This window comes from Mesocricetus auratus, unplaced genomic scaffold (assembly GCF_017639785.1).
Source record: "Mesocricetus auratus isolate SY011 unplaced genomic scaffold, BCM_Maur_2.0 Super-Scaffold_100025, whole genome shotgun sequence".
Classification (NCBI taxonomy): domain Eukaryota; kingdom Metazoa; phylum Chordata; class Mammalia; order Rodentia; family Cricetidae; genus Mesocricetus; species Mesocricetus auratus.
In genome coordinates this window covers 21,356,003-21,375,880 of record NW_024429206.1, presented here as the reverse complement: position 1 = coordinate 21,375,880, position 19,878 = coordinate 21,356,003, and the positions used below count along the sequence as shown (strand labels likewise).

General features: G+C 47.9%; 1 protein-coding gene and 1 long non-coding RNA gene across 4 annotated transcripts in view; one reads left to right on the top strand and one right to left on the bottom strand.

Moving 5' to 3' along the window:
* Galnt17 (polypeptide N-acetylgalactosaminyltransferase 17) overlaps positions 1-19,878 on the top strand; it is a 397,683-nt gene that overhangs the window by 213,153 nt on the left and 164,652 nt on the right. For both annotated transcript variants that reach the window (XM_040731689.1, XM_040731690.1), the window contains exons 4-5: positions 143-317; positions 6,626-6,823. In XM_040731689.1, the coding sequence (XP_040587623.1) occupies positions 143-317; positions 6,626-6,823 (373 nt within the window). The remainder of the gene's footprint in view (positions 1-142; positions 318-6,625; positions 6,824-19,878) is intronic.
* On the bottom strand, positions 4,958-10,262 carry LOC110342795. 2 transcript variants are annotated; one of them, XR_005871098.1, is made up of 2 exons: positions 10,135-10,262; positions 4,958-5,403 (listed from the first exon to the last, which is right to left on the bottom strand). It is a non-coding gene; the product is annotated as an uncharacterized LOC110342795 (long non-coding RNA). The 2 variants fall into 2 exon arrangements; XR_002384960.2 differs by lacking the exon at positions 10,135-10,262 and adding an exon at positions 6,336-6,628.

Sequence of the window (19,878 nt, the reverse complement as noted above, 5' to 3'; positions counted from 1 at the left end):
ATGTTGGGAACTGAACTCTGGTGTTCTCCATTAGGTGTTAATACTCTTAACTACTGAACATTTACCCAGCCCCATCACAGTGTCGAGATGCAGGTCTAAGGTGATTTTATTCATGCACATCTTCCATTTTTGTCATTTATAGAGGAGCTGAAGGCCCCTTTGGAAGAATATGTCCACAAACGCTACCCTGGACTGGTGAAGGTGGTCCGCAACCAAAAGAGAGAAGGCCTGATCCGAGCACGCATCGAGGGCTGGAAGGCGGCCACTGGCCAGGTCACCGGCTTTTTCGATGCCCATGTGGAATTCACTGCTGGCTGGTAGGTCATGAGCCGAAGCTTATTACTCAGTAAGGGCTGAATCTGGGAGGTGGGACCTTCTGCCTATTTCTTCAGGAGCCTCTGGAAGAATGAAGAAGGGTTGCTTGCTGAGCAGGCCACTGGGGTAAAGCAAGAAAGTAAATCAGGTTTTCTAGGCACTATTATTGTTATCATCAACCTACGAATCACTTTTCTCATCCCTGTGGCAAGAAGTACCTGGAAAAGCATCTTACAAAAGGAAAGAAACCAACTTTAACTCATAGTTTGAGCGTACGGTCCATCATGATGAGGAAGCCACAGCAACAGGAGTGCTAGGCGGCTGGTCACATGGCACCCATGGTCAGGGAGCAGAGGGAGATGGATGGATGCCTGGGCTCAGCTCGCTGCCTCCTTTTTGTTCAGTTCAGGACCCCAGTTCATAGATTTGCACCACCTATATTCAGGGTGGGTCTCCCCACTTCAATTAACCCAATTTAGATGTCACTTCACAGGCATGGCCCTCACAGACATCTAGTTTTGATTCTGGATCCTATCAAGGTGACACCATTAACCATCACAATCATTGTGGTGATTAGTAAATTCCAAGCCAGCCTGGGTCGCATGAGTCCTTGTCTCAAATATAAAGTCATTTCTCTAAAACATTAACAACAAATAGGGACTGAAGAAATGACCTGACAGTTAAGGGTTCTAACTTCTCTTGTAAAAAAACCCAAGTGTGTGAAGGAGTCTGCAGAGCATCAAGCCGTACGCAGTCCCTTGTTTTAGGGAATGGCTGCTGTCCTCAGCCTGGGCCCTCGTGGCAGCCCCTGCTAGGCCACTGCCACCCCAGTTGGTGCCCATGCTATGGCTGGGGCCAAGGCACCAGAGACCTGGCCCCACCCTGTCTGCTCTAGGCTGACAGTGGCTTATTGCCCTGGGCTAGACCCACCTTGTGTGGGGTCATCCTACCCGCCCCCTGTATCCATTTCAGGGAAACCTCCCACCACTCACTCCTCTGCTTCCTAGCACTAGGGTACGGATGGTTTGTTTTTCTTTCATGTCTTCTTTCTTTCTTTTCCACAGGACTAGGACTGAACCCAAGTCCCCATGGCAGTGCTCTGCCACTGGTCTACACTGACACTGGCAGCCCTCTTTTAATTTTATTTTGAGACAAGATCTCACTGAGTTGCCCATACTGGCCTCAAACTTGGAACCCTCATGCCTTAGACTCCCGAGTAACTAGTATGATAGGCCTGAACCTGTGTGCCCAGTCTGGAGGGTTTTTTGGTTAACTGCCTCTGTAAGAATGAGCTCTGGGTGGGCCAAACACCCAGCTGTGTGAGTTGTTAACACCCTGCCTCTCCCATGTACGGCATAGTATCTGCCTAATAAATTTGTGTAAAAGGATTGAAAAAAAAAGAAACAAAAAAACAATTGTGTATGGGTCCATATGGGGTAGGGGGAGCTGATGTGTGTGTGTGTGTGTGTGTGTGTGTATGTGTACTCACTTATTGAGGCCGGAAGACAACCTCAGGTGTCATTCTTCAAGTGTCATCACATGGAACTCACCAAGTTGGCTAAATGGCTGACCAGTGAGTCTCAGGGATCCTCCTATCTCTGCCTTCCCTGTGCTGGGATTATAAGTGTGTGCCACCATGTCTGGGCTTTTTTACATGTGTTCTGAGGATTGAACTGGGGTCCTCATGCTTGCATAGCAAGTACTTCACCAATGGATCTATCCCCTCAACCTTCCTATCTGCTAGGTTCTGGCCTCTGCCTCCTGCCTATCCTCTAGTCTCCTCACCTGCATCAGTCTCCCTCCTAACCACCCCTCCCATCTCACACCGACTGTGCTGTGACCACCCCCCCCCACCTTGGTGCTTTCTTATTCACCCTCAGGAAGACAGTGGGTCTCTAAATCCATTCTTCTTTGCTGTGTTTGGCTATGTAAGCCCCTGTGTAGTCCTAGCTGTCCTGGAATTCAATAAATAGCCCAGGCTAGTCTTGAGTTTACAGTGATCCTCCCGCCTCTTTCTGCTGGGAGTTGGGTTTACATGTGTGCACCACCACTTACCCAGCCACAGTATCTGTGACACTGGTCTAGGCTGAGAATGTGCCTGGTTTGGATGGGTCCTCCCTCAGAATTTTCCATTGTCACCTTGAAACAGTCCCATCAGTCAACACAATGGGCATCCCAAACAGGCAATATTTGGCATCTTCCCTGAAATGTATCATCTAACTTGGGCCAATAGAGCCTAATTCCTCTGTGGTCTAATAATAACTAGGCTCTGTGATGTCAGTATTAGCCATGTAGACTTGTTTTCTACACTTGAGCCAAAGTATCCTATGCCCCTCTCTGAATTAAAGTCCTGGTGTGTTTCTTCATTACAGGGAGACTGTGTGTCTCACCATTTACTGGGTAAACGTCTCCACAGTGGCCCAGTATACTGCATATTCCTCTATTCTCCCTGTGGCATTCGAACTGGGGGTTTCTGTGGCTTAGCTTGAGTGTCTTCTGTGTCCTGGGATCCAGGGAGAACTTCAGCCTGGGGCTGGAGAGAGAGGGATCTGTCGGTAATGTGTGTGGGCAGCTGAATTAGATCTTCAGAACCAGGACTGGTGGTGCACACCACACTGGGGAGGCAGAGGGAGGAGGCTCCCTGGGCATCCTTGGCCAGCTAGCCTAGCCTTGTTGATGATGTCAGTCCAAGGAGACCTTGCCCAATGACAGTTGAAGCTGTTTACCTGGTACACATGGACATTTCCACGTGTGTGTGCGGGCACATACATACAGTGCCAGATGGTTTTTATCAACTTGACACAAACTAGAGTCACCAGGGAAGAAGGACCTTCGGTTAAGGAATTGCCTCCATCAGATTGGCTTATGGGTATGTCTGTGTACATCTGTGGGGCCATCTCTGGGCAGGTGAGACTAAGCAGAATAAGAAAGGTTGCTAAGCAAGCAGGGAAAAGAAATCCAGTAAGCAGAGAGCCCAAGATAAGTTTCCTCTGGATCTTCAGCATTTCAGCTCTTCACAATCACAGGCCATAGAGCACGAATCAAAGGATACCTTGCAGGAATTGGTTCTCTCCTCCCATCATCTGGGTCCCAGAGATTGAACTCAGATAGTTAAACCTGATGGCGAGTGTCTTTACTCCCTGGAGTCACCCCACCAGCTTAATCATGGAAGTTCTTAACAACTGATCAGACTTAGAGACTCTCTGACACAGGTGAGAACTTCAGCCCACACTTGAGATGGCTATCCAAGTTTCTTCTCATCTGTGATAGTGTTACTCATGTCCATATTCCTTTGGCAAAGCAATTTACATGTGGTAGGCCACCATTAGGGGACCTGGGGTTGGCCAGGTGAGTAGAGCAAACACAGCAGGTCCCATGACCACAGGGCACCCTGGGGTGGAGTTAGGAAATGAGAAAGAGTCATGGAGAGGGAGACCAAGCTCCTGAGCTGTAGAAACATTGTTTGAAAGTGATGGGTGTGGGGGGGGTTCATTTCATAAAGTGTTTGCTGTGTAAGCACGAGGATGTTCATCCAGACCCCAGCACTGGTGTTATAAAAAAAATCCAGGGATAGCCCTGTGTGTGCCTGTAACCCCAATGCTGTCACAGGTGGAGACAGGAGGCTCATTGAGGCTGATTGGCTACCAGCCTAGCTCCAGGTTCACTAAGAGACTCTGTCTTGAGTTAATAAGGTGAAAAGTTATAGAGCAGGCCACCAGACATCTTCTTCCAGTCTCTCCTTTCATGCACAGGCAGGCAAATGCTTACACATGTGTACATACACCCCACACAGAGAGGAAGAATAAAGTGTAACGAAGTCTGCGGATGGCAATACCACAATGAAAGCCATTGCTATGAAGACTAACTTAAAATACTAGTTTTGTATTTCGATTAAAAAAGCAGAAGAGTGACTGGGGAAATGTCTGAGCACTTTTGTGGTTCACTGGCCACCCAGTCTAGTGGAACCCATGAGCTCTAAGTTGAGTGACAAATCCTGCCTCAAAAAAAAAGAAAGAAAGAAAGAAAAAGAAAAAGATGGAGGGCTTAATAGTTAAGAGTGTTTGCCACTCTTCCAGAGGACCTGAGTTCAGTTCCCAGCACAAACATCAGGCAGCTCACAACCAGCTTCCTGTAATGCCTGCTCTAAGGGAACGCAGTCCCACACACAGACATACACACGTATACACAAACAAAAATAAATCTCTAAAAAAATAGTGAAAAGGTGGATAGGCATCGAGGATGACACGCTGACCTCTGGCTTCGGCATATGTGAGCACACCCACGTGCACTAGTCCACGTATGCTCTCACACTCATGGATATGTGCACACAAAAGTCACTGCACACATACAGTACCAAAACTTTTTTTAAAAAGTAAGAATGTGTTTTAAAAGAGAAGAAAAAGTGAGCCTCCTCACTGGAAAAAATAGGCATAGTAGGCACGGCTTCTCTGGACAGGTGACATAGGAGCTGAGTTCCTCAGTGACTCTGCCTTCTGCTGGCTGCCAAGGGCACCCCCCACACACACACCCAAGAGAATCTCTCCAGAGAAGGCGTGAGGGAGGAAGCTGTAGAAGCTGAGGAGAATAATTTCCCCTGGCTTCCACCTCCACCATGTGCGTGTAAAAAGTATCGAAGGCAGTCAACGGCCCAGGGTATATTTTATTGCTCATTTTAAATAGAAAGATGAGCTGAGCCAGCAGGTAATTCAATAGCTGCAAATGAAAAGAGATTGTTGCAGGCTGTAAGTTCTCATTATTCTTCCAAAGAGCACGAAGAAATGGGATTTTTCCACTTGACTCTTTTCCAAAGTCTACGCTCTGGTCCAAGCTGCAAGATTAATGTCTCGGCTTCCATGAGCCATCTTTAGCTTCTAGAATGTGGAAAGTGATTCCTTCCTGGGATCAGCCTCACAGGCACACTGTAGCTTGACCATCTGCTCTGGGCTAAGCCAGGCAGCTAACACCTTGAAATCAGAGCCAGTTCAAGCCTGCTGCAGCCTGGAGGGAGGAGGCACAGCTGGGAGTCAAGATTTGCCCGACTTTGGGTTTAATTAGTTCCAAGCCTTTTGCTGCAGACCAATCAGATCTCTGTAAGCAATCAATTAGATAATCAATTAAAACAACAAAAATAGTCGAGCCCACACAAAGAAACTAATGAAATTGCTCATTAAAACCAGCACAGGAATGACCTATTTGAGGATAGGAAATTTAGTCCCAGCAAAAGGAAAAAGAAAAAGAAAAAAATAAAACCCATTGGCAACGAAAAGTGGTAGGCAGTGCTCTGATGGGGAACCATGTAAAACTGCCAATCATACAGAGGTGGGAACAATGTTTATGATTAAAAAAAAAGAAAGAAAGAAAGGCTTGTGGCTGAAGAGATGGCACAGCACATACTTCTCTTACAGATGGCCTGAGTTTGGTTCCCAGCATCCACACCTTACAAACCACCTGGAACTCCAGCTTCCTGGGGATCTGGCTCCCCCTTCTGCCCCCCCCCAAGGGCACTGCACTCACAAGCACATACCTACACAGACACATACATAAATAAAAATAACTCCTAGAAAAAAGGAGAGATGGAGAGGGGCTTGAGGGTTTGGCACTGCTTCTCCTGTGCACAGGCAGCATTATAGTGGTTTTGTTGTGAATGAAGGCACGAGAGGCTTACCGCACACTTGAAAACACATGCAGTGTGCTTCGATATGGTCCCATTGGCAGAGTGTTTCCCTAACCTGCACTGAGTCCTAGGTTCCATCCCTTGCACCATATAAACGGAGCATTTAAGTTGGAGGCTGATGCACGCTTCTAATCCCAACACTTATCAGGCAGGGGCAGGAAAACTGGCAGTTCTAGGACAGCCTGGGCTACACAGAAGTTCATGGCCAGCCTGGGGAGCTTAGCAGAACAGTCTTAAAATAAAAACACAGTTGGGCTAGGGAGGGTTGAGTGCGTGCCTGACATGCAGGAGTCCCTGGGTTGGATCCCCAGGCTCACAGGAACGGGGTGTGGTGGGGCACGCTTACCATTCCAGCACCAGGGGAGTGGAGACAGGAGGATCAAGAGTTCAGGCCCCTCCTCTTCTACACAGCCCTTGAGCCCAGGCTGGAGTCCATGAAAGTGTCTCAAAAACAAAACCATGGAAGCCCACACGGCCGTCCCATGCTCAAACTTGGGCAGGTCACGGACCTCTGAGTACCTCGGCTTCCTCCTGAGCTCCAGCCTTTGAGTTTCTTCATTTCTGGTAGTTTTCGAAGCCTTCTGGCTGATGCATGTCCCAGGAGAGAGATTTGACTGTGACTTCTCTGCTTCGCAGGGCTGAGCCTGTTCTGTCCCGCATCCAGGAGAACCGGAAGCGGGTCATCCTCCCCTCCATCGACAACATCAAACAGGACAACTTTGAAGTGCAGCGCTATGAGAACTCTGCCCACGGGTACAGCTGGGAGCTGTGGTGCATGTACATCAGCCCCCCGAAAGACTGGTGGGACGCCGGGGACCCCTCCCTCCCCATCAGGTCTGTGGCAAGTAAGCTCTGGTGGGGCCGCTAAAAATCTGCTGCAGAGTGAAAGCCCAGGCCCCAGGGTCAGCTTGAGCCGCGGGGAAGGGCTGGGAATGGCTGGCGAAGGCTGGCTCAGTGGTGTCCAAGCAGCTCCCTGAGGAATGATGGTGCCTTAGGATCGTAATTCCTTGCTGAGAGAGATAGACAATCGCATTTTATTGCAGCAGCTGCACTTCTTAGGCGTCGCTTTCATATGGCTGCGATGAAAGTTTGAAATTGCTAATAATACAGTTTTTCATCCTTCCTCGGGTGTTACATAGCCTCACATTCTACGGTCTTACCTATCTACCCACCCTTGGCTAACCTGTGTGAAAACACTAAATTATCTCAACCTCTCGCCTCAACGTCTGTAATATGATCACATCTGCCAAGATTTTTTTTTCCTATAATGTCACATTCACAGGCTCTAGAGATTTGGGGTATGACGTGGGGGAGGGGCAGCATCGTTGAGCCTAGTGTCAAACTGACTTTTTGTTTTAAATTTTATTTAATTTATTATTGTTGGGGGACGTGTACTGGGGCCATGGCACACACGTGGGGGTCAGATGACAATTTGAGGAGTCGGTGCTCTCCTTTCATCTGTATGTGGATTCTGGGGCTCAAAGCTGGGGCGTCCGGGCTTGCATAGCAAGTACCATTATTTGCAGAACCATCTTGTCAGTCCCAAACTGGCCAGCCACCTTCCAGAGTACACCTGTATGCGCCTCCCATTTAATCATCCCTGCGATTACAAACACATGCTGTGGCGCCTGGCTTTTATGTGGGCTCTTGGGATCAAACTGAGGTCATCACTTTTGTGGGACAAGCACCTTACCAACTGAGCCATCGTCCAGTCCCCAGCTCTTAAAATAGGATTAATTCTGTCTTCAGTCAATTGAGCTGGGAAGGGCAGCTTCTCTCAGCCTGGCTTTAGTGAAAGGGTTTTTCCATATCAAGCAGGAAAGCAAGAAGGAAGCAAGGGACAGGAGCAAGGACTTTCTATAGGTGGGTGTGGGTTCTGTCTTGGTTTGCAAATTTGTGATAAACAAAATGTTAGTTTTCAAAAGTCCTATGACAAGTATCTGAGAAAAGCAACTTAAGGAAAACAAGATGTTTTTTGTTTGTTTGTTTGTTTGTTTTTCCATTTGTTTGTTTGAGTCAGGGTTTCTCTGTGTAACAGCCCTGGTTGTCCTGGAACTCACTGTGTAGACCAGGCTGGCCTGAAACAAAGAGATTTACCTGCTTCTGTTGCCCAAATGTTGGGATTAAAGGTGTGTGCCATCACACCTGCCTGGAACAAGATTGATTTTAACTCGTCATTTCAGAGGGGAGTCCACCATGGCTGGTAGAGAAGAGCGGCTTGCATCTCAGAGCCAGGAAACACAAGTTCTACTGCTAGCCCTTCACCGGGGCATCCCAGGCAAGTAGTCTGCCTCTCAGCCACGCTCCAGCCCCTCACTGGAAGATTCTAGGCAGGTGCTTCTCTTCTCCTGAGTCAGGCCCCTGAGTCAGAATTCCATGGAGAATTCTCGGAAGAGCTCTACATTGATCCATACCCCCAGCTATTCGCTGGAGGATTCTAGGTCTTTTACACCAGGGCATTCTTACTCCTGCCCTTCAACGGATACTTGGCTCTACCTTGAGCCACGCCTTCATTCCCTCACTGACGGATCCTAAGAAAGAGCGCTACCCCTGAGCTACACCCTTTGCCCAGGTGGAATGGCCAGCAGACATGGGCCAGTCTGAGTGGGAAGGCTCTGTGTGAAACCGTAGCCTGCGTCTCTCAAGTTACTGTCACATTACCAGATGATTAATATGCACTTTAAAGACTCAAGAACATAGAGTTGCGATCCCGAGCCATTAATATTACACGAATCTCTGATGTACAAAATGGAAGCATGCGCCGGTGGTCTCCTCTTTGTGCGTCTTTACTTACCAGACACTTAATTTGTTAATGGTTGATAGGGAGATTTAATTGTCGGAAAGGAGTTTTTATGGGCCTTCTGATATTATTAAGCTGATATAATGTGCTTTCTTAATCATGAGGACATGGTAATTTCTCCTCCATCCAGTGATGCCAAAATGTTAGTGGTTATGATTATACTCCGTTGAAGGGTACAGGGAGCCTGTCATATTCCAAATAGCATAGAGTAAATAAAGCCTTGGATACCAGATTTCCTGGTAGGGGATGTAATATAAGAAGTTTCACCCTGGGGGCTGGAGAGATGATGGAGAGGTTAAAAGTACCTGCTGCTCTAGCAGAGGGCCCAAACACAGTTCCCAGAACCCACGCTGGGCAGCAAGCAACCACTTGTAACTCCAGCTACGGGAAATACCATACCCTCTTCTTGCCTCCATAGACACTGTACTGGTGTGCATAAACCCACACAGACTCACATACATGCCTCCAGTAAAAAAACAGCTAAGGCTTCAGGAACACTGGGCAAGGGTTCCACCACCCATCTACCTCACGGCCCTTTGTTTCATTTTTTACTTTTTATTTGGGGACAGGCTCTTTCTAAGTTGTAGATGCTGGCTTTGAACTTATTCTTTAGACCAGAGAGGAGCCTGTGACCCTCCTGCCTCCAGAACAGCTTAGATGACAGACCTGAACCACCACCCCCAGCCTATATTGTCACCCCCCCCCATTTGATCTGACAAGCTGTTTGCTAAGGTTTCCCGTTGGTTCGCTGCCGTTAGTTGCCCATGGCTGAGATTCAGGCGGGAGTGGGAAGGAGGCCTCCAGGAGGACAAAGGCCTCATGGAAAGGTTGCAGTCAAGGGTGGTTAGAAAACACATCCTGCGCAAGGAGGCACCTGCGCCCAGCCCCGCACAGTGCTATACAGAGGACCCAAATGGCTGACCCCCAGCCTTGTAGACAGTCTCCCTTTGGTGTGCATGTAACTCTATTGTGTGAGTTTATGTTACATGTGTGCATGTGCCCATGAAATTCAGAAAGGGCCATCAGATCCCCTAGAGCTGGAGTTACAGACGGTTGTGAGCCCCCCACCCAGATGCTAGTGACAAAATACAGTCCCACCGCAAGAGCAACAAGCTCTCTTTACCCCAGAGCCTTTTGAAACAGGATCTAATGGGGACCTGATCTTGCACTTTCTGTGTAGTTAAGGAGAGCCTTAAATTCTTTCTTTATGCCTTTACTTCCAGAGTGCTGAATTTATGTGGTATTGAAGGTAGAACCCAGGGCTTTATGTACACGGGGCATATGTTATTGAATTGAGCTGTATTCCCAGCTAGGTTCCTAGATTTTTTTTAAGAGAAATTGTTACCAGAACTTTTTATGAGATCTTCTGACTTCCAGTGTCAAGGACTGCATTGTCTTGTCGGGGTTTCTGTGGCTGTGAAGAGCTGCTTACAGTTTCAGAGGTTCAGTCCATTATCATCATGGTGGGACATGGTAGCGCGCAGTCAGACGTGGTGCTGGAGAAGTAGCTGAGATGTCTATATCTTGCAGGCAACAGAAAGTAGACTGAGTGTCACACTGAGCAAGGCTTGAGCAAAAGGGACCTCAAAGCCTCCCCACACAGTGACACATTTCCTCCAACAAGGCCACACCTACTTCAACAAGGCCACACCTCATAATAGTGCTACTCCTTTTGGGGGGCATTTGCTTTCAACCACTACATGTGACATGCATCAAGGTGGCATTGCAGAGTTGGAGAGATGGTTCAGTGGAGAAAACACTTGGTGAGGACCTGGGTTTCATTATCCAGAACCCCCATAAACCTGGATGCAGGAGCATACGTCTGTAACCTCAGCACTTTAAAAAAAGATTTCTAGATTTATTGTTTTTATGCTTACGTGAGCATGCCCTATAAGTTTGTGTGCACTATTTGCACGCAGGAGCCTTTGCTGGCAGGAAGAGGGCATCAGATCCCCTGGAGCTGGAGCAACTGACAGCTGTGGGTGCCTGATGTGGGTGCTGAGAACTGAACCTGAGTCTTCTGAAAGAGCATTAGCATTCTTAACCTCTGAGCCATCTCTCCAGACCCTGGCCCAGCGCTTGTACAGTATGCTGGAGGCAGAGAAAGGAAGATTCCCTAGATCTCTTTGTGGTGGCTTGAATGAAAATACCCTGCATAGGCTCACAGGGAGTGACATTGTTTGGAAGGATAGAGATGCTTGGCCATGCTGGAGTAGGTGTGGCCTTATTGGAGGAAGTGTGTCACTGTGGGGTGGTCTTTGAGGTTTCAGAAGCTCAAGCCAGGCCTGGTGGCTCACTCTCTTCTTGCAACCTGCTGATCCAGTTGTAGAACTCTTAGCTCCTTCTCTACCAAGGTGCCTGCCCGTGTGCTGCCAAGCTTTCCCGTCATGATGGTAATGGACTGAACCTCTGAACTGGAAGGCAGCCCCAGTTAAATGTTTTCCTTTATAAGAGTTGCCATGATCATGATAGTCTCTTCACAGCAATAGAAACCCTAACCAAGACACTCGTGGATCATCTAGTCTGGTTTATGCAGTAGCCAACAGCAAAGAGACCTTTGTCTCAAACAAAGCGGAAAATGAAGGTTGACACCTGGATTGTCCTCTGACTGCAACACACAGGCATACATACTCACGCATGCACGCACGCATACACACACACACACACACACACACACACACACACACACACACAGATTAAACACAACAGATGGCATTTGGCAGTTGGGTATGACCCTGGCTCCGTTCTTGTGCACCATGGATATTGTTGCCGTTCCCAGGATAGCCTTGATTTGCGCTTCTCAGATGCGAGTTGTGGACTTCTGTGATCCTTGGTTGTATTGTGGGACTGGGGCACTTGGGAGAAACGACACAGAAAGTCTTCTCAGAGGCTCTGGGATCCAATCCCGTGCACACGTCCTCAGTCCTTTCTTCTGAGATTCCTTGGTTAAGAGAGTTTGTAATGCCCTGGTCGTAGCTTTTGCATCTGTGTAGGAAAAGCCCCAGAATCTCTGTTTTAGTCCCCAGTCATTTTCAAGAGAGGCAGCACAACGGCACCAGCAAAGAGCCTCTGATAGCTTCATGAAAGACACAGCCCACTTGTCCCCAGAAGCTGTGTAAGTGGCTAGGACCCTACATATGAATTCCCTTAAGCCTATAAATGCCATACAGTCAGTGTCCTAAGAAGGTCTGGGACTTTCTGAGGTGGACCACCCTTCAGTGTTTCCATCTGGCGTTCCTAGTGGGAGGTAGCCTTTCCTTATCCACTCATTGGGTGTCGTATGCATTACAAACCAGACCCACCGCTGGCTGTTGTGTAGCTGGTCCTCTGGCGTCCAGTGAACATTTGACACTCAAGAGGTGATGCCAGAAACATTGATGGATACATGGGTAAGTGGCAAATGAGGTTCAGGAGAGAGGTCGGGTCTCATAAATAATTAGAAAGAGAATGGGGGCTGGGAGATGCCTCAGTCAACAAAGTACCTCCTGTGCAAGCATGGACAAGACCTGGCTTTTGTCATCCCAATGCTGGGAAGGAGGAAATAGGTAAATTCTCCTGGGGCTCCGTGTCCAGCCAGCCTAGCCTAATATGTGAGCTCCATATTCAGTGAGAGACCCTGTCTCAAAAGCTGAGGTGGATGGTATCATGAAGGGCATCTGAGATTGACCTCTGGCCTCTGCATGCATGAGTGCACACATATGCACACACACACACACACACACAAATGCAATCCTTTCAAATGAACTAAATTCTATTAGTTAACATTATGTGCATGTATGTGAAACATCAGCCAAGATGAGAATGGAGGGGAGCATACATCTAGCCTTGAGGGCCCCAGGCTAGTATACCATGTAGTCAGACACCTGGCTTAGCTCAGCAGCTGAGTGACGGAGCTCTCAGCTTTACACCTGCTGATCCAGGGGTCCTTTTTCCAGCTGTGAGACCCCAAGACTCTCACCAGGAAAGAACCAGGGACACGAGGTGTTGTGATGTTTGTAAGGGGAATTCACCGCACCTTGCTTTTGGAGCCTCTTCTGAACACCGTGCCAGGCATTTTCTGTGAATTGACAGCGGGACCTCCCCATTCTGTGTTAGGTGACCTTGTAATTAGTGACACTGCTCGTTAATAACCAATTCAAGATGATGAGTAACAATTAGCAATCCTTAATCCAACATATAATTTGATGATAAATTATAAGGTACCGGAGTGTCAGAGCCTGTGAGAGTCATTTAGTTGAAAGGATTGCCCTGGGTGTGCATAGCTGCTGAGATTTCACATTCTGTGCTGAGATATATGTAAGGGGAGAAGGCTACTCTTCCCTCCCTGGGGGAACGTGACAAGCTTACACAAGAGGCAGGCTTTACGTGACAAAACAGACTTCTTTTTTTAAGGCTTTAAAATAGTCATCTTTTTCTATGTATCAGCATATATATATTTTAGGCACTAACTGTGTTCAGCTTTATGGTAGGTACTTCCACGGGGATAGTCCTGGTTAAATGATAAGACTCTTATCTGGGAAGAATCTGTTGGCTGAGCTGGAGAAGCGGCTCAGTGAGAAATGAGCTTGCCGTGCAAGCATGAGGACCTGGCTCTCATCTTCAGAATCCATATTAACAGCCCTAGCCTGATGTCATGGGCTTACGGTCCCAGAGTTGGTAGAAACTGGACAGGAGGATTCCTAAGATTTGCTGGAGGCCCAGCCCACCCATACCAGAGGACTGTAGGTCTGTGAGAGACCCAGCACCCAAAGAATGGAATGTGAAGTGCACCTCGGGTTTCTACACGGACATGTGCACACATGTACCTGTGCACAACTGCATACCCACTTCTCTCCTCCACACACATATCCATACATACACACGCATATCTATACATATACATACACACACATACACACACACACACACACACACACACACACAGCTTGACTGGAGACACAAACCCAAGTTCGTGTGCTAATCCTGTCTGGGTTAGTGGAGATGTATGGAAAGAAGGGTGGATTTTATGATTGTCTTGGAGGGAAATCTCGTGTGGACCTTAACTCACACTGGAATTAATTTTCTGTGTGCATTGTTACCACTTATATATCAAATGTCTCTAACATCTCATGGACTGAAGGCTTGGTTCCCAGATGGCAGCATCATCTGAGAGGTGGTTTCATTAACATCGTCGATGGGTTAACCTGTTGATGGGTTAACCTGTTGATGAACGGGCTCTTAGGAGGCAGAGGTCACTAGAGGTATATTTTGCACCTGGTTCATATTCTTTCTCTACCTGTCTATCTATCTCAAGTGCTGGGATTGCAAGCATGCACCACACACCTGCTTTGTGCGGTGTGAGGACAGGACCAGGGCTCCTTGCACGTTGTGGCAACCCCTACCCACTGAGTCCAGCCCTAGTCCTTGTTTCGCAAACAGATCCTCTCAGTTCCTTGCCCATAGTCACTCACAGAGTAAGAGGTACAGCAAGGAGGAGAGGAGAACTAGGGAAGAGGAAGGATTCCTGCCTGAATTTGAGTATTACATAGAGCCATACCACACACTGGCAGGGGTTGTTGGTGTTCCTGGCATTCTGTAGGAGACTGGCCAGTTGCAGTGTGGTGATGGGTTAGGACAGGAAAGGAAAGTTGGTATGATAATCTGTGCTGGACCAAATGAAGCCTGTCATGGTTCTCCAGATACCTGGTTACCTCTCAGCCAGTGGCCTAGCCTGCACAGCATATTCTGCCATTGGCCGATTTAGTGCTCAGAGTGTAGGACTTACGCAATGACAGCGAGTGTCCTCTAAAGGTCTCCAAGTGTCAACTGCAGGAAGCAGTAGGAAGAACAGAACCTCAGGTACAGCTACACAGCTTTTAGATTTTAGGTTCTCACTGGGTGGCCTGGGCTGACTTTCATCTCATAATCCTCCTGCTTCAGCCTCCTGATAGCTGGGATTACAGGCATGACAAAGGGGAGGTTCATTTTTTAACACCTACTTTTGTGTACATGTGAACATGTGTGAGTGCATGAGTGTCATAGCACAAGTGTGGTGGATGTCAGAGGGCCACTTGTAAGAGACAGCTCTCTCCTACCAAGTGGGTCTTTGGAATCAAACTCACGTCCTCAGACTTGGCTGCAAGCACCTTTATCACTGAGCCATCTTGCCTGTCCAAAGCAGAGACGTTTTTTAGTGTCAAGGGATTATTTGTGCAGGGAACAGAAGGATACCCTCACTCATGCCAGTCTCTCCAGAAACTGTGACAGAATGGAAGCATGTTTGTAGTCATGATGAACACACTTCTTTGAGGTGAAGTTAATTCAACCCCCTGACATTGTCTGGTCCCTTGAACAATAGCCTGATGAGCTCACTATTCCTCTTTTGCACTGAACATTCAGGCTGCAACTTTACAGCTTTCTGTTGGAAGCAAAATTCCTGGGCAGCACCCTGAGGCTACAGCAGCATTTGCAAAGTAATCACTCTTCCATTTGACAAGAGGAGAGGGACCTGTCTCCATCAGCCAGCATGGACGGTGACAGCTCACGGTAGCAGGGAGATTAATCGGAACCATGTAGCAGAGATGGCCCTTTACCTTAGCAAAGAGCTCCGTTGTGGTGGGTTGCCTCAGAGAAGATGAGCTTTATATAAAACTGAATGATTTTTAAAAATGGGAGACACTTTACCCTTGAGTTAAAAGTGAGATTTCTGAGATATAGCTGGACATAAATTGGGAGAGCAAGATACCATTAATTTTATCAAGTTAGTTTGGCAGAAGGGAGAGCAAGCGGGTTTAGATTCCTTTATTGCAGCAGATTGGGAAATATAGGCTTCAGCCCTTTGGTTTTGTTTGTTTGTTTGGTTTGGTTTTTTTTTTTTTTTGGTTTTGGTGTGTGTGTGTGTGTGTGCGTGTATGACAGCACATGTGCATGCCTGTGTGATGTATATACACATGTGTGCAGGTTTGCAGAGGCCAGAAGAGAACGTAAGGTAACCCACTCTATCAGTCTCTCTACCTTGCTTGCTTGAGACAAGATCTTTTACTGAAACTGGAGCTAGGCTGGTAGCCATCTTGTCTCTGTCTCCCATGGTGCTAGGATTACAGGCTAGGGTAACAGGCTTGTGTGCAGCTGCCACACCCAACTTTCTATGTCGGTGTTGAGGATTCAAACTCTTATCCACTTAGCCATCTCCACGGCCCCTATAGCCTTTATTCCGTTAGCTTTTCATTTTTCTGTATAGTATTGGGTTTGCCCCAAGGCCTTGCCCCACCAAACTATTTTGGTCTCCAGACCTTTGTTTTTGAGATGGGGGTTCTACTACAAGTTTCCCTGCCTGGTATCAAACTCACTGTGAAGTATAGGATGACTTCAAACCCTCAATCCTCCTGCCTCAGCCTCCCAAATAGCTGGGGATAACAAATCTGCACCCCATATCTGAGCTTAGATCCCCTGTCCAGATTATTCCAGAATGTGCTGTGTTTTCCTTCTCCTATCTTTTCTTCCCATTCCTTGTTTACTCTCCACTCTCAAAGCCCAAAGGGTATGTTTGGAAGACTCAAATTGGGTTCGGAGCAGAATGTAACTTTGGCTCACTTCTTTCTGCTCCGTCTCATGGAGGAAAGAAAGCTCCTTGCTAGCTTGCTCGCAGGCTCGTGGGAATGGTGTTGTCAGTGGTGGGCTGAACCCTCTTGCATCAGTGAACAATCAAGACGCTACCCTGCAGATGTGTTCACAGGCCAATCTGATATGCACAGTTCCTCATCCCAGGCTTTCCTCTCAGATGACTCCAAGCTTTGTCAAGTTGATAATTACATCTAACTTGGACATCAGGTACTTAGTCACAGCAACCCAGAAAGTAGCTAACCATCCTCCCATGGTTCTCACTAAACCTTCCAGTTGGAAAACAGGTGTTTAGACACAAAGCTGGGTTCGGAGCCAACCCTTACTGACGTCTCTGCTTATTGAAATGTAAGAATGTATGGTGATCTCACTTTGGTTAGGTTAACGAGAAAGTAAACAGACTGGGAAAAGAAGCACCCTCCTGTTATGATAGTTCCTTGGAAGGCTGAGGCGGAAGATTGTAAGGGTGGACTACATAAAAGGACAGGCTTCTTAACTTAATGGAAATAGTGAATGTAGCTTTGTCGTATAGCCCCTGTCTAGAATCCAGGGAGTATGTTTCAATGGCACAGCACATTCCTAGAATTCCCTATTGAGGGGCTGGAGTGTGGCTCAGAAATAGAGTACCTGCCTACCACGGCCAAGGCCCATGGATCAATCATTATTATGACAAAGGGGGAAAAACATAGGAAGAAAGGAAATGGAGTTTTGCTTTAGTACTTGGGAAGGTGGTAAATTCTGATACGAGATCTCCCAATGTCTTTTCTAAGTAACACAAGCTATTTTTGTCCTATTGTTCCAATTGAGTTTTTAAGGCCCCAAAAGTGTCCAGCCGACTTTCTCAATCTAGGAAAATGTAGGCTGACACCTAGCAACATCTAGTTAGAATTTTAGGTTATCGTCTTCCTTCTTTTTCTTTTTTTTTTTCTTTTTGTTGCCAAAGTGACTCTAAAAATAAGTGCTGCTACCAGGCGCACGGGCAGTCGGAAGCAATCTTCATTCCTTGTGAGAACCTTGGGCTCCTTCCTGTAACATCAAGTCATTCTTCTGGCATGTTCTCAGGCCAGAAAGAGGTGGTGACAAGCTTGTTTAACTGCTAAGAACAGCATAACCACCACATGTACCTGCTTGTGCAGTGGACCGTTCAAAGGACTTTGAGAACAGGCAGCTCGTGAGGCGAGGTGTAACTCATCCTCATGGGAGGCCCTTCATAGACTTGGTTGGGAGCCCCGGGGCAGCATTTGGAAGCTGACTTCAGTGCAAGAAGTTCAATGAGCTCGGGAATGCCTAAGAAGTTCCGCCTTAAAGGAAGAAGCGAAGAAATGTTCCCTCAATGTCTTTTATTAACTGGACTTCCTACCGAGGTGGCTGTAGTGAGAGTGGGAGGGGAGGGAGGGGAGGGAGAGGAGGGAGGGGAGGGAGGACTGGGCTTGCTGGTGAGCTGCTCCCAGGTGTGAGCAACACTGCATGGATGAGTTCTGAGAAAATTCTTCCTCTGAAAGCCAACTTCGTCTCCAGTCTGAATTCAACGTGGTCCCATTTGTGAGTTTGATTTCTCTTTTCTTTCTTCTTTCTTTCCTTTGTTTTAATTTGATTGGTGTGTGTGTGTGTGTGTGTGTGTGTGTGTGTGTGTGTGTGTGTCTGTGTGGTGCCAGGTATTGAACTGAGAGCCTTGCACTGCTAGACAAACACTTCCAACTGAGCTCCACCCCCAGCTCCACAAAGATGGATTCTAGTGAGTGCTCTACCATGCCCCCAGCTCCCACATTCCTAGCCCCTCATGGGGAGGATTCTAGGCAAGTGCTCTATCATTGAGCCATGCTCCCAGCTCCATTTGTAAAACTACATACACAGTGCCTTAGAAATTCCTAGTCTGACTCAGAGAGATTCTTGACCTCTTTGCCTACAGCCTTTCTCAGCTTCCCTAGATGGCTGCCCTGGGGTGTGGGGAGCAGTGAGTGTATCACACCAGTGACCAAAGTGGAATCCCAGGGCCTTGGTTTGTAGCCTCCCGCCTCGTCTGGGTCACTGTCTGGTTACTCCTCATGCTGCAGTGTTCCCGGCAGACATCCATAGGTGGCCTCATATATGACCTCACTCCAGTTTGATGAGAAGTCCTCTGAGTTCCCCATAGCCGTTGCTGTCTGCAGACCTCTCCTGAGCCTGAGCCCTGGTCCCCCTGCCACTCCAGCCTCAGCTGCAACCTCATTTCTCACTCAGGGAAGAGCCATCAGCTGCTCCTGTGGCTTCCAGCTCCACCTCCGCCTTCCCTCCCACAGGAAGGGAGCAGAAGGACTAAGCACTTGGCCTCCTGCCGGCCTGGCGGCAGAGCACTGTGTTCCTCCTCGCTAGGATGCCCCAGATGGAGGCTGTGAGGCCATCTGTGGGGCGCACTCCATCCACAGCCCCCATAGAGAACAGCACAATAGCCCACTTCCGCTCTGCGCGTGGACGTCACCCAGATGCGTCCGCATTTCTTTGGGTGGAAATATGTCGCTGGCTCCCTCGTCCCCTCAGCTTCCTTCATTCCTGCAGCATAAAACTGACATAAAAGCCTCTCTTGCTGAGGCACTGACCCCTCGCTTGGTCCCACAAGGGTGACTAAAAGCAGCAGGAAAACCTGGCATCTCCATCTTCATCCTGTATCTGCCTCTTTTCCTTTGGCTCAGAGTCCAATCACTCTGCGGGCATGTGAACACACAAGGACCGAGTCCTCCCTCGCCTGCCTCATCTCCCTTCAAGGCTGAAGACACCGATAAGTCAATTGTCCTACTCCTGTAGTTACCCTGGATTCCTCACACAGAATCCTCCCTGGCCACAGCACCTCCAGGAGAAGACAGTTGTCCACTGTGGTGACACTGCATCTGAAGCAGGAGTGATCATCTCCCGAGGACTGGCTTACCCTCAAGCTACAATAACAAGTGTTTGGAACCACCTTGCGTGACCATAGCTCAGACAATGATGATCACACCTCACTTTGACCAGGATTGCTTAATTATGCATAACCCCATCCTCCCACCACCCCCCACACTCTTCCTCTATTTTATTTATCTATTATATATTTAGTGTTCTGCCTGCTTGGATGCCTCCATGCCAGATCTCATTATAGATGGTTGTGAGCCACCACGTGGTTGCTGGGAATTGAACTCAGGTCCTCTGGAAGAGCAGCCAGTGCTGTTAACCTCTTGAACCTTCTGTCCAGCCCCATCTCTCTGAGCTCCTTTATCTGCTCCTCTTCCTGATGTCTTGATTTAGTCTCCTTCCTCTGCTTCTCACTGTTACTCCTGTGTCTAGCTGACCTACTGGAGATCTGGGGATTCGGCTCGGTTAGTAGAGTATTGGTCTAGCATGCAGGACTTGCCTTGCATTCCAAACTTCACATCATAAAAAGTGGAGCAGAGTGGAGCTGTCCTGTAATCCCAACACTTAGGAGATGGAAGCAAGAGGATCAGGAGCTCAAGGTCATCCTCCACTCCATACTGACTTTGTG